General features: G+C 35.9%; 1 protein-coding gene across 4 annotated transcripts in view; it reads left to right on the top strand.

Moving 5' to 3' along the window:
• Positions 1–12,770, top strand: part of COL14A1 (collagen type XIV alpha 1 chain) — a 239,651-nt gene that overhangs the window by 88,814 nt on the left and 138,067 nt on the right. For all 4 annotated transcript variants that reach the window (XM_053558381.1, XM_053558382.1, XM_053558383.1 and 1 more), the window contains exons 10-13: positions 5,514–5,665; positions 6,792–6,921; positions 8,467–8,612; positions 11,286–11,415. In XM_053558381.1, the coding sequence (XP_053414356.1) occupies positions 5,514–5,665; positions 6,792–6,921; positions 8,467–8,612; positions 11,286–11,415 (558 nt within the window). The remainder of the gene's footprint in view (positions 1–5,513; positions 5,666–6,791; positions 6,922–8,466; positions 8,613–11,285; positions 11,416–12,770) is intronic.

Consider the following 12,770-nt stretch of genomic DNA (forward strand, 5'->3'; position numbering starts at 1 on the left):
GATTTTGATAGAAATTATATTAAATAAATTATCAAACATTAATTATCAAATATCAATTTGAAGAGAATTGACATTTTTAATATGATGATGCTTCTAATCCATGAACATAGTATATCTATCCATTTATTTAGATTTTCTTTGATTTTTTCATCATCATTTTGTAGTTTTCTGTAGATATAGATCCTATATAGTTTTATTAGATTTACACCTAAGTATTTAATCTTATTTTGAGTGACACTGGTTGTGTTGTATTTTTAATCTGAGTGTTCACATATTCATCGCTAGTGAGTAGAGATGCAATTCAGTTTTGTCTTTTTGTCTTGTATACTATGACATGGTTTGAACTCACTAATTAGTCTAAGAATTTTTCTCTAAATTTTGGAAGGTTTTCTATGTAGAAAATCATATTATTTGGAAATAGAGATAATTTGATTTCTTCCTTTTTGATCTCTGTACCTTTTATTTCATTTTTTATTGCCTTATTTCACTGGCTAAAATTTCTATTACTATGTTTAATGAATATTTTGCTTGCTTTATCCCCCATTGTAGGGAGAAAGCTTCGGCTTTTCAAGTAATTGGTCCATTTTATCACACTTGAAGAATTTATGTGTATAGAGTTATTCATAGTATTCTCTTATAATTCCTTCATGTCGGCAGGGTGTGGAGCTATCCTGTTTCCTTCCTACTATTGTGAATGGGTGTCTTCTCTTTTTTTTTTTCTTTTTTAATCTTAGAGGTTTGTTTGTTAAAAAAAAAAGAATCTTTTCCAAGAACCAGCTCTTCCTTAGACTCGTTGGTTTTCTTTATTGTTTTTCTGGCTTTAATTTTATTGATTTTTGCTCATATTTTTATTATTTCTTTCCTTTTGCTGGTTTTGAGTTTTGTTGACTGTTCCTATTTTAGATACTAGATTCAAGGTGTGAACTTAGATTGCTTTGAGACATTTCTTCTTTTCTAATATAAGTACTTAATGCCCTCAATTTTCTTCTCAGTACTTCTTTGGCAGTGTTCCACAAATTTTGATATGTTGTATTTCCATTTTAATTCAGTTCAGAATATTTCTTCATCTCTTTTGATGTGGACTCCTTGACCCTTTGATTAGTTAGGAATGTGTCGTTTAACTTGCAAGCTTTTGGAGCTTTTTCTTTTATCTTTCTGTTATTGATTTCATTGTTATCACAGAACATATTCTATATAATTTCAATCATATTAAACTTGCTGTTTTTTTAATGGCTCAGGATAAGATTTATGTTGGATTATACTCTGTAGTTTCTTGCAGTGAATACGCATTCTCCTATTGTCATGTGCTGTGGTCATGTTCTGTAAGTGTTAACCTGATTTTATTGGTTGATGGTGTTGTGGAGTTCAACATCCTTGGTGACTTTTCTGTCTATTTATCCTACAGGTTGTTAAGAAAGAGATATTACATTCTTTGCCTATAATTATGGATTTGTCTATTCCTTATTTTAGTTCTGTCCATTTTTACTTTACATATTTTGCAGTGGTTGTTATATATACACACATTTAGGACGCTGTATTTTCCTGATAAACCATTTATCATTATAGACTATCCCTCTCTGTCCCTGGTAATTTTCTTTGTTTTGTTGTCTACTTTATCTGATATTCATACAGGCTCTCCTACTTTCTTTTGATTGATGTTGACATGATATAACTTTTTTTATTCATTTACTTTCAACTTACCTGTATCAGTATAGTTAAAGTGGATTTTATGTAGATAGCATATTTTAAAATCCACGATGCTAATCCTTCCCTTTTAGTTGGTATACTTACATTATTTTTATTTAATGTAATTATTGATATGTTTGAGTTAAGCTTACAATTTAAAACATTTAATTATTTTCAAGTCTGGGTTTCATTTCTCTGTTTCCTTTTTCCTTTCTTCCTGTGGGTTACTCAAATATTTTTTAGAATTCCGTTTTGATTTATTCATAGTGTGTTTTCGTGAATCTGTTTGCACAGCTTTTTTAGTGGTTGCTCTAGGTATCATTTTATGTACACAAAACTTATCACAGCCTGTTGGTGTTGAAATTTTACCAGTTGGAGTGAAGAGCAGAAACCCTATTTACCCATAAGTTATTTTCTCATGCCTTTCTGTGATATAATTGCCTTAACTGTTTCTTTTCTATGTATTTATAATCATATGAGAAAGTGTTATAATTCTTGCTTTAATCATCGAACATAATTTAGGAAACTCAAGGGAAGAAATAAAATGAGTAAAAGTTAATGAGTAAAATAAAATGAGTAAAAAGAGTAAAATTATATTTACTCTTACTTTTATGCTTATGTTTTTTCTTCTTTTCTGAAGTTTAAGGATTTCTTTTGTTATCATTTTATTTCTGTATAGAGAAATTTTTGTATTCGTTCTTTTAGGGTAGATCTGTAGGTGACAAAAAAAAATCTCGTTTTCTTCATATGAGAATGTCTTGATTTTTCCCTTCATTCTTGGGAAAATTTCTCAAAGCAATAATCTAAGTTCTCATCTAGAATTTAGAATCTATTAACAGAATAGTATAAGTGAAATAAAATCAGAAAAAGGAAGAAATCAATTTTAAAAAAGAGCAGAAATCAATGAAATTAACAACAGAAAAACAAAAATAACCAGAGTGAGGTGCAGTGGTGTGCACCTGTAGTCCCACCAGCCTGGGCAGCATAGCTAGACGCCATCTCAATTTTTAAAAATTCAAAGAGATTTTTGCTGGATATAGGATATTGATTTGATTATTCTTTAATCCAACACTTGAAAAAATGTTGTTCCACATTCTTCTGGCCTCTGTGGCTACTGATGAGAAATCTTCCATCATTTAGACTGTTTTCCACCTGTAGGTGAGATGTCATTTCTCTTTCATGGCTTTAAAAATTTTTATCTTTGTATTTAGTTTTCAGAAATTTGACTATGGTATGTCTTGGTCTGAATTTTTGTGGGCCTATCTTACTTGGGGTACCTTTATTTTCTTGAATCTATAATTTGTCATTTGTCAAGTTTGAGAAATTTTCAGGCATTATTTCTTTGAGTACTTTTTCAGTCCTGACTTCTTTTTTTTTCTCCTTCTAAAACTCTGATGATATGAATTTTAGATACTTTGTTATGATCTTACATGTCTTTGAGGCTCAGTTAATTGTTTTTAAGTCTATTTTCTCTCTGTTGTTCAGTTCAGGTAATTTCTGCATCTCTCTATCAAGTTCACTGATTCTTTCCTCTGTCCACGCCATTCTGCTTTCAAGTTTCACTTGATTTTTCCTTATATAATTCTACTTCTTTGCTAAAGGTTTCTATTTCTTTGTAGAGAATTTTTATTTTTTATTTGTTTGAATTGTACTTATAATTATGCATTGAAAGTGATTTTCTGATGGCTGCACCTTCTGATTTATAACTGTCTTCTTCTGATTCACCCTGGCAGAGAAAAGGGAAGCACTGCCTCGTTTTTGCTTGGTGAAGGTAAAACTCCAAGTTACTGATTTGGTGTCCTTTAGCATCCTTAGGGGAAAAGGGTTATTCACTAGGTTTCAACTAATGCCAGCCTCTGAGAGGAGAAGGAGGCCCTCAGTATTGTCCCTTCCATGGCCTCATTACTGCTGGGCAGTGGAACAAGTCTTGACTTGCCACTGGGTCTCCTCTGATACCATCATTGAGTGAGGTGGAGTGGCACCTCATTACTACCAGGTGGGGTGAGGAGCCAAGAAGGCTCTTCAAGTGGTCTCTGCTGATACCATCACAGAGAGAGCTGATGGGAAAAGAATTCACTACCACCCATTGGGCATGAGTTTCTCTTCCCTACTTGATCTTCTCTTATACCACCCTGACTGGGGCAAGGAGGTGGTCGTGGATATTGGGGCACCCTAGTACAGCCAAGAAAGGGTAGAAGTTTTGACTCCTCACTTGGTATTTGCTGGTATAGGTGAAGGTGAGGCCACTGGGTTTTTTGGGTTTTGTTTTCTGTCTTTGTCTAAAATAAAGCAGTTATTTTCTAAAAGTTTCCTGTGTTGGTAGGATGGCCATTTTCTGGTTCTTTGGCTGGAGAGAACAGGTTTTGTTGGAGCTGACTGTTTTTGGTCTGTAACTCTTGGTGTTTCTGCATTACTGATACTTTTCCCCACGTCTGGGATGTATGAGTCAAACAAAAAAAGGGAACTCACTATGGTGTTGTTCCTGTGTCCTGTTGTCCCTCATCCATTGATCTTTTTCTCTCTGCTTTTTGGAGTGTTCTTATGCTTGTCTTGTATATGATTGCTGGCATTTTTAATTTTGCCTCCAGGAGGAATAGTGTCAAGTATGTCTATCTATCTGAGAGCAAATTTCTCATGGAATTTTTTTACTCTTGGCCCTCACAATGTCATTGGTCTGCAGATTATACCTGGTTCATAGAGATGTAATCTGAGAAGAGGGCAGTAGTATCCAAGTTCTCTGTGAAGAGTCTGTTTTTGTGCCTTGCCTCTATTGTATCCAGGAGTGTGAAATGGCTCTATTTGGCCACGTGTCCTTCTCTCTTCTGTCATCTCCTTTTCCTGGACCAGATCTCTTAGAGGCTAGAGTGGCCATTCAAGCAATAGGATCCTGAACAGAGTTTTCTAAGCTCTGGAGTAAGACTACTTTAGAGCTCCCTTTTTCTACAAAAATACTCTACATGTGATTGATGACAAAGCACATAATACAGTTCCTGGACGTAATTAGTGATCAAAACTATGCTTTTCATTATTGCGATTGTTAAAGTCCCTTTGCATCAAGTGCCTCTAACAGGTGATAAATCCTCAAGTGCAACCTCTTTATGTCATTTGTACATTGTATTTCCTCTCTACTCAGATTGCACGAGCTCCAACTCTTTACAGCATTATGTACTTTAACAGGTCTGTAATATACACAAAATGCTTACATAGTATCTAGCTCATTATGAATGTTCAGTATATGTTAGCATCTTTTTCTTCTGTTTTTTATTTTTAGATATTTGTGTTTATTGAATTCTTCAGGATGGAGGCTATATCCTCTGATTCTTAAAAACACAGGCTCTTGTGTGAGGAAGTCCAGATATTAATCTCAGCTCTAATACTAATCATAAGACCTTGATCATATATTTCACTTCATTGTGCCTTGGACCTCTCACCTACAAAATGTGAACAATAATAGTAACTATGGAGAATTAATTGAGTTAATACTTTTAATGAGCTCAGAAGAGTACTTTTAGATACACACATGCTCAGTTAATTTTTTTTTTTTTTTACAATTTCTTCAATTGAAGAAAGTTTCTTGGAGTCAAGTACTATGTCTTATTTAAGAACTTAACATAGTGCCTGGTACTAACAGGCACTTAAATGTTTTAACAGACACTTAAATGTTTGAATGAACAAATGTAAGAATGAATAACTTAATCAACTTGTCTAAAGATGGAAATGTTAGAGGCAGCATGAAATCAATAGTCATTTTTGACCAATGGAATTTCTTAGGTTCATAAGAAATAACTTTGGGAAAGATGTTTATTTGATGTGTTGCTTTAATTTAGCCTCAGCCTTTGCCACCATTGGGCCACCTACAGAGTTGATGACTTCTGAGGTCACTGCCAGAAGCTTTATGGTTAACTGGACTCATGCCCCAGGAAAAGTGGAAAAATACAGAGTCGTGTATCATCCTACCAGAGGGGGAAAACCAGACGAGGTAATCAGGAGATAGGATTTTCAAACCATCCTTTTCATTCTCTCAGGTCTTATACAGAAGCGAGAACAAGCCAAAAATGTCTATAGATAAGGCGATGACTCTGTCACAAATATTTTAAATAATTTGACTGAAGTACATTTCCACATGTCCACATTATTTGTCTCTCTGGGTTATGGCTTTTCCATCTTCTCCTCTCATTTCTCCATCAAATAAGCGTCAGAACTGGTTAGACATGCATTTCTAACTCAACCTCTGTTTCTTCTTAAAATGAATGGCTTCTAAAGCAAAGGGTGTTCAGAACTAATTATCCAGTCAGGACCCCTTTTGCTTTTGTGCATTCTTTCTACTTTGTGGTCTGAACTTTCTATCTCAGTGAAGTCTGTCTGTTCCAAATTATGTGGTCACATAACGGACTAGTCCTCCAGGGCTTGGAGTTTCCTGGACATTTTTAAAGATTTGTGCAATGAAAAAGCCATCATAAAGCATCTGTGGCCAGATTATTTATGGTTTTCCTAACAGAGAGGGGAAACACCTATTGCCAGATGATTAATCCTTCCCTTTTTTTACCTTTGATACAGCAATTCACAGGGAACATGTTAAAACATGATGAAATCTCCCTTCCTTTTTGTTGTTCTAACCTCTGATCTCGACACGTTTCATAATTTTCTTCTATAATATGGCAGGGGGTTTGGTATTTTTTTAAGTGTTACAGATTTAGATCGTGGGATTTTAAATCATTTGGACCCCAAACAAACAAAATCAGAACGTTTCCAATGGTTCTATCTTTTTCATGACTAATAAACCTTTTAAATGATTCCTAAAGCTTCATGAAAAAATATCATATCTACTATTATTAAATATATGTGAAGAGGATAATAATTAGCCTAGAAATGGCACAATTTCTGTTAGATATGAATTAATAAGAATTTTTTGAACACATTCCATAAAAGGTACAGCAGTTCATGTAGGAATTCAAAAAGAGTTGACTGCCACAGTGACAAGAGCATGTAGCATGAATAAGAAAATAGTAAATGTTCTTGCTGAAGACATCGTCTTTTGCTTTTTTATTTCATTACTGCATGTAACATAGTCCATATTCTCATGCCTCAAACTGTTCTTTAAACAGGTGGTGGTGGATGGAGGTGTGTCCTCCATAGTGTTGAAAAACTTGATGTCTTTAACTGAATATCAGATAGCGGTCTTTGCCGTGTATGCCCACACTGCCAGTGAAGGCCTACGTGGAACTGAAACTACGCGTATGTATTTAATCCTACCTAACTCCTAAGTTTGTAGACTGCTGCTTAGCTGGCCTTTCCTAAATTGGAATTGTGCTTAGATTGTACTGATGGAGGTCCTGAATCAAATGTATAGAAAATAGTCATCACACTGTATGTGGTACTGGTCCATGCGATAGCTGCAGTTTTGCAGGTGTGATGTGTTGAGAAGGATGTTATAAATCTCTGGCATATTTAAGAGAGAGCAATCTTGGTGGTAAAGGATTACAAAATGGGTTCATTCATTTTTCTTTTTTTGTTGTTGTTGCAGTTTAGCCAGGGTTGGGTTCGAACCTGCCACCCTTGGTACATGGGGCCAGCGCCCTACTCAGTGAGCCATAGGTGTCACCTGATTTTTCAAACAAATATTTATTAAATGACTACTATGAATCGATAACTGTACTTGAATACATTAGTAGATGTAAAGAAGGAGCTCTTGCTCAGTAGCAGACCAAGAAAATTATGTTACATCTATTTTCATTGTTCATATCATTGTAATTAAAACAAGCTTCTGAATACTAATAATTCCTTTCCCGGGGATGATCATAATAACACATATATGATAGCACACACAATATACATGTACAAACACACTCATACTCATAGAATTGAGAATAATGGGAAGAGACAGTCTTTTTTGTCAGTTTGTGTGTTTAGAGCCAGGGTCTCACTATGTCACTCAGGCACATTAACTGAGTTCCTATTACATGTTAGGCTCTATGAAAACTTGATTTAAAAAATTTGGTGGATCCCTTGAGCTCATGGTCTCAAGGGTTTGAGACCAACCTGAACAAGAGCAATACCCCATCTCTACTAAAGATAGGAAAATTAGCCAGGCAACATAGCAGGTGCCTGTAATTCCAACTACTTGGGAGTCTGAGGCAAGAGGATTGCTTGAGTCCAAGTGTTTGAGGTTGCTGTGAGCTAAGATGATGCACCACACTTTAACCAGGGTGACAGAGTGAGACTCTGTCTCAAAAAAAAAAAAAAAAATCTGCCTCTGATAGAACAATAACAACGTAAACAGCACATACGATAGCAATGTAAACTCATAACAATGTGCCAGGTGCCAGGAAATCATTCTGTATACATTATTGAATTTATTGCTGGCAACAATCTGTAAGGTGAGTGTTCATGCCCTCACTGTGCAGGAATATTTCAGGGATAATTCTTTCTTCAAGATATCTTAGTCTACTAAAGGGAGGGCATGCAAACCAAGAACATGCAAACCAATCAGTGCAATGAAGTGCTACAGACACTCCAAGAGAAGTGCATACAAGGAGCTGCAAGTGTAAGCAAAGTCCCGAACTTGACATTGCATTGGAAGAGTAGATAGTGCCACAGTATGAGGGGCCTAGAACCAATAATGGTTCATGTTTTTCACTGGTACCATTTAAGCCTGTGCAATTTATCCTTCATCTCTTTCTCTCTACCCTTCAAATATGGTCAGTATTACTTCTTGATTATTCCATTTTCTCAGGATACTTATAAACGTCTGAACATTTACAAAAATTTTTCCTCTTGCAGTTGCTTTGCCCATGGCATCCGACCTTGAACTGTACGACGTGACTGAGAACAGTCTGCGGGTCAGATGGGACCCAGTACCAGGGGCCTCGGGATACCTGATCCTTTATGCTCCTCTAACGGAAGGTGTGGCTGGGGATGAAAAAGAGGTAACTGCCTGCTACCTACTAGACTCCTAGAATCTCTGACTTCCACAGAACAAATTTTCTTTACTGTAAAATTGTAATATATAAAAAATTTAGAAAATTCAAATTAGCAAAAAGAAAAAAATACCATGTAATCCCACTACCTGGAGATAACCTCTGTTAACCTTTATTTAACAGTCTTTGTCAATGCATTTTTAGTACAACAAATGGAAATGGTTTGGTAGCCTACTATTTTTCATTTTATTTCTTGGGAATATTTTTCCATACCTTTGAAGAGTATCTTAATATAGTCATTTTATAGAGACATAGTCTTCCACGGTTGGTTTGAACAGGTAATGTTTAATGAATTTTGTGTTATTAGATATTATTGTTGTACAAATAATGCCTTGGTGCATATTCCTAACATCTTTGCATGATTATTTGATTATTTTCTCAGGATAAATTCCTAGAAATAAAGTTTTTTTTTTAAAAAGGTATGCAAATTATTATACTTATTATGCCAAGTTAATACCAAGGCTTATACTTGGTATTAAAAAGTGGTTCTAGAGAAATTTTATATAATTTATTTTCCTATATGCAGTTCATAAGTGTTTTCCCCATATGCATGAATATACATGAATTCATTTTTTTCTTAGTAATTTGGAAGATAGACAATTATATCTCATCAATGTGAATTTTTGAATTTTAATCCATTTTAAATGATGAACCTTTGACTTTAAAATGATTATTTTAGTCCTCATTTTATTTTATAGAGACAATAGCTATAAAACAGACATTTAAAGAATGAGGAGGAAGTGTCTCTGGAGCTTGGAAGTGTCTTGACAATGCAGGTGGAGTGAATAAGTGAGGCAGTTTGGAACTTGGTTCTCTAACATCGTCTAAAACCTGCTTCTAATGACCTAAATATTTAAGGTCAAAAACAGTGTCAAGAATAGAGTACTAGTGACATGCATTTCTTATTATTTCTTATTCTTCTTATTGCCAGTGTTTGTATTTAAACTTGGTCTAAGTTATTTTGGCAGATGAGAGACTTTAAAATGTTGCTGAAAAGATTCCCAGTCTCTCCCTAGGAAAAGAAAAATCAAAGTTCAAGGAATACTAGTTTATAGCCAACACATTAGCAAAAAACAAAAACCAAAAAATACAAAACAAAAAAAAGCACGATTGTAAGGTTTGCTAATAACTTATATTAGTGAGCATGTGGGAAAATCACTCCCATACTGCTGGTGAGCATGTAAATTGGCATAGCTACTTTGGAGAATATTTTGAAGTATTTCTTGTTGTTAAAGATATATCCTATGTTTGGAAACATCTATGCAGATACTTGGTCAAAATAAAACATTGTGAATAACTAACATGTTTGTCAATAGAGGAATGGAAGATAGCGGTATATTTATACAAAAGAATACAAACAAGGATTAATAATGTCAACTCTGTCCTTGTGAATTAACACGGGTAAATCTTGAGCCTTAAGACTGACAGAGGAAAAAAAATGAGTTAGAAAATGATTGTGTCGTTATGGTTCCCTTATGTGCATTGTCACACACATGGGACTATCTATTGTTTAGGGATACGTATGTGCATATGCAGACGTACAAACACAGAGCACTGAGATCAGCCTCAGGTAGAGATGGTGAACAGAAAGAATGAGAAAGAACTTGTTTCGTTTGAATATGTTAGTTCTTTTTAACAATAAAATGTGAAGTCAATATGACAATATTTTGATACTCAATTAGAGTAGTGAACACGTCAGGGTGTATTATACATGTAAAGTTTTCTAAATGATTGTGTTATGTGTATATGTTAAGATATTTCTTTTTTTTTTTTTTTTTTTAATGTGGTTTTTGGCCGGGGCTGGGTTTGAACCTGCCACCTCCGGCATATGGGACCGGCGCCCTACTCCTTGAGCCACAGGCGCCGCCCATATGTTAAGATATTTCAAAATTAAAAATGTTAAGGTGACAGTAGACTGCAGAGCATCTGTGGAGTTTTTTTTTTTCCCTTCCCAAACATAAAAGTATCCTGTCACTCCGTTATCACTCAACTGTGAATGTTGGCTAGTCTGACTGAATCCAAGGGTCAGTGAGGGTTATCCTGCAATCAAAAAGCAAATTGCCAAGTAAGGTGTCAAGGTGGGTTTATCTCTTCTGAATACTAGAAGGGCCTCAAAATCCAGCTGGACAGGCCCCTTGTTGAATGCAGAGACAAGACTGGCCCAGCTCAGTCGAGCTGGAAGCAAAACCTGGGCACCCAGCCAGAGAACTGGTTAGAATTAGCCAATAGTGAACGATGCCCAGTGGCCCTGCCTCCAGCTCACTGGCATAGAGCTCACACTCTCTAAAGAACGTTTCTGATTCAAAGCCACTCACCCTCCCCTGGCCACCATACGTAGGATACTCAACACTGTTATTCTGGCTACAGTTGCTGTTTGTCCAGATGTAAAGAGTTATCCTAACACACCACACATGGGTACTTTCAGTTTTATATGGTTCCACAGTATCCGTTCCTAATGCAGAATAACACGAGACAATTAAAAAATGATGACTGAAGTCTGTTTGATGAAGGGACTGTTAGGAGACACAAAGTTTTATTCGATGAAGCCTCACCTTTATTCAGTTCAGATCTGCATGAATAATACCCAATGGCAAATGATCTAATAACATACGTTCTTTTCAGATGAAAATCGGAGAGACCCACACAGATATTGAATTGAGTGAGCTGTTGCCCAACACAGAATACACAGTCACGGTTTATGCCATGTTTGGAGAAGAGGCCAGCGATCCTGTGACAGGACAAGAAACAACATGTGAGCAGTACAGTCGTTCAGATGAGATGTTGTCATCAAAGCCCAATAAGTGTTGGGATTCTGAACTGGAACTACTATTCTAGCTTAGGTTGAGACTTCTTAACAGCTAATAATAACAAGAAATCATTTTATTTAGGGAAAATCACATATTTTACTTATTTATTTTTTCAATCTTGTATGAGTGATATGGATGCTAGAATTGAATTTTAGCATCCTCCAGATACTCCCACCTGTATCTTTTTTTGTCTGAATCCAAATGCTGGGTCAGAATAAAGAAGGAAGAGCATAAGCTTTAGAATCATAGCAGCCAAAATAAGAATCCTAGCTTAACTCCTATTTTAGCTGGGTGACAAAGGGCAAGCCATGGAACTTCTTTGAATTTGTCACAATCTTACAGCACATGGTTGATGTAAGAGTTAGCACAGAAAGCATGCAGCATGCTTGGCAGGTTCCAGTGACAGCATGAACAAGGGATGGAGTAGCAGGGGGTAGGAGCAGAGAGATGGCAGAGGACCAGTTACAGAAGGCCATAAAAACCATTGTAAGAAATGTGGATTTACTCTCAGGGTACAGGAAACCATTTGGAAAGTTTTGTGCATAGGAATGAAATGATTTGGCTTATGTTTTTAAAGGACATTCTAAAGATTCATTAGAGAATAGTTATGGGGGGAAGATGGAAGCCAGGATGTCGGCTGGGAGACCGTGGCAGAAATCCAAGCCCAGAGGAGATAGTAGCTTTCACCAACATGGGAGCAGTGGGGGTCATATCTGGGTAAACATGGAAGGATTTGCTGGTGAATTGGAAGTGGGTCGTGAGATAAAGAGGAATGCGGAATGACTCCAGGTTTGGGGCTGAGGGACAGGAAGCCTGGAGTTTCCATTTGCTCAAAGGGAAGGACTGAATGAGGAGGAGATAGTTAAGGTGGGATGTCTCACAGATACCCACGTGGAGCTGGCAGATGGCACTTCCTGGTTTTACACATGGGATATGGTGGAGCTGAGAAGTGAAGTGGCTTTGCCAGAGGCACCTGGTGGGAGAGCTAAGATCTGACTTCAGATATTCTTGTTTTTGATACATTAGCCTTCTTATTAATATCCAGCTATAAGGATAGGCATAGAAGATTTACTCAATCTCAATTATTTCTAAGCGTGTATATCTTATTACTATTATTCATTCTCTACAAGAGAAATTTTTTTCTTTGTTAATAGAGAATATTATTAATTTTTATGAGAAAGATCACTGGTTATTTCAGCATTATAAGTTATTATCTGGGTGACCTCTTTCCTATGTAAATCGTTTGGAAGTCAGAGCTGCTGTTTTTCTTTGACACATGTAATTATTTTGAAATTTTAAT

This window comes from Nycticebus coucang, chromosome 13 (assembly GCF_027406575.1).
Source record: "Nycticebus coucang isolate mNycCou1 chromosome 13, mNycCou1.pri, whole genome shotgun sequence".
Lineage (NCBI taxonomy): Eukaryota > Metazoa > Chordata > Mammalia > Primates > Lorisidae > Nycticebus > Nycticebus coucang.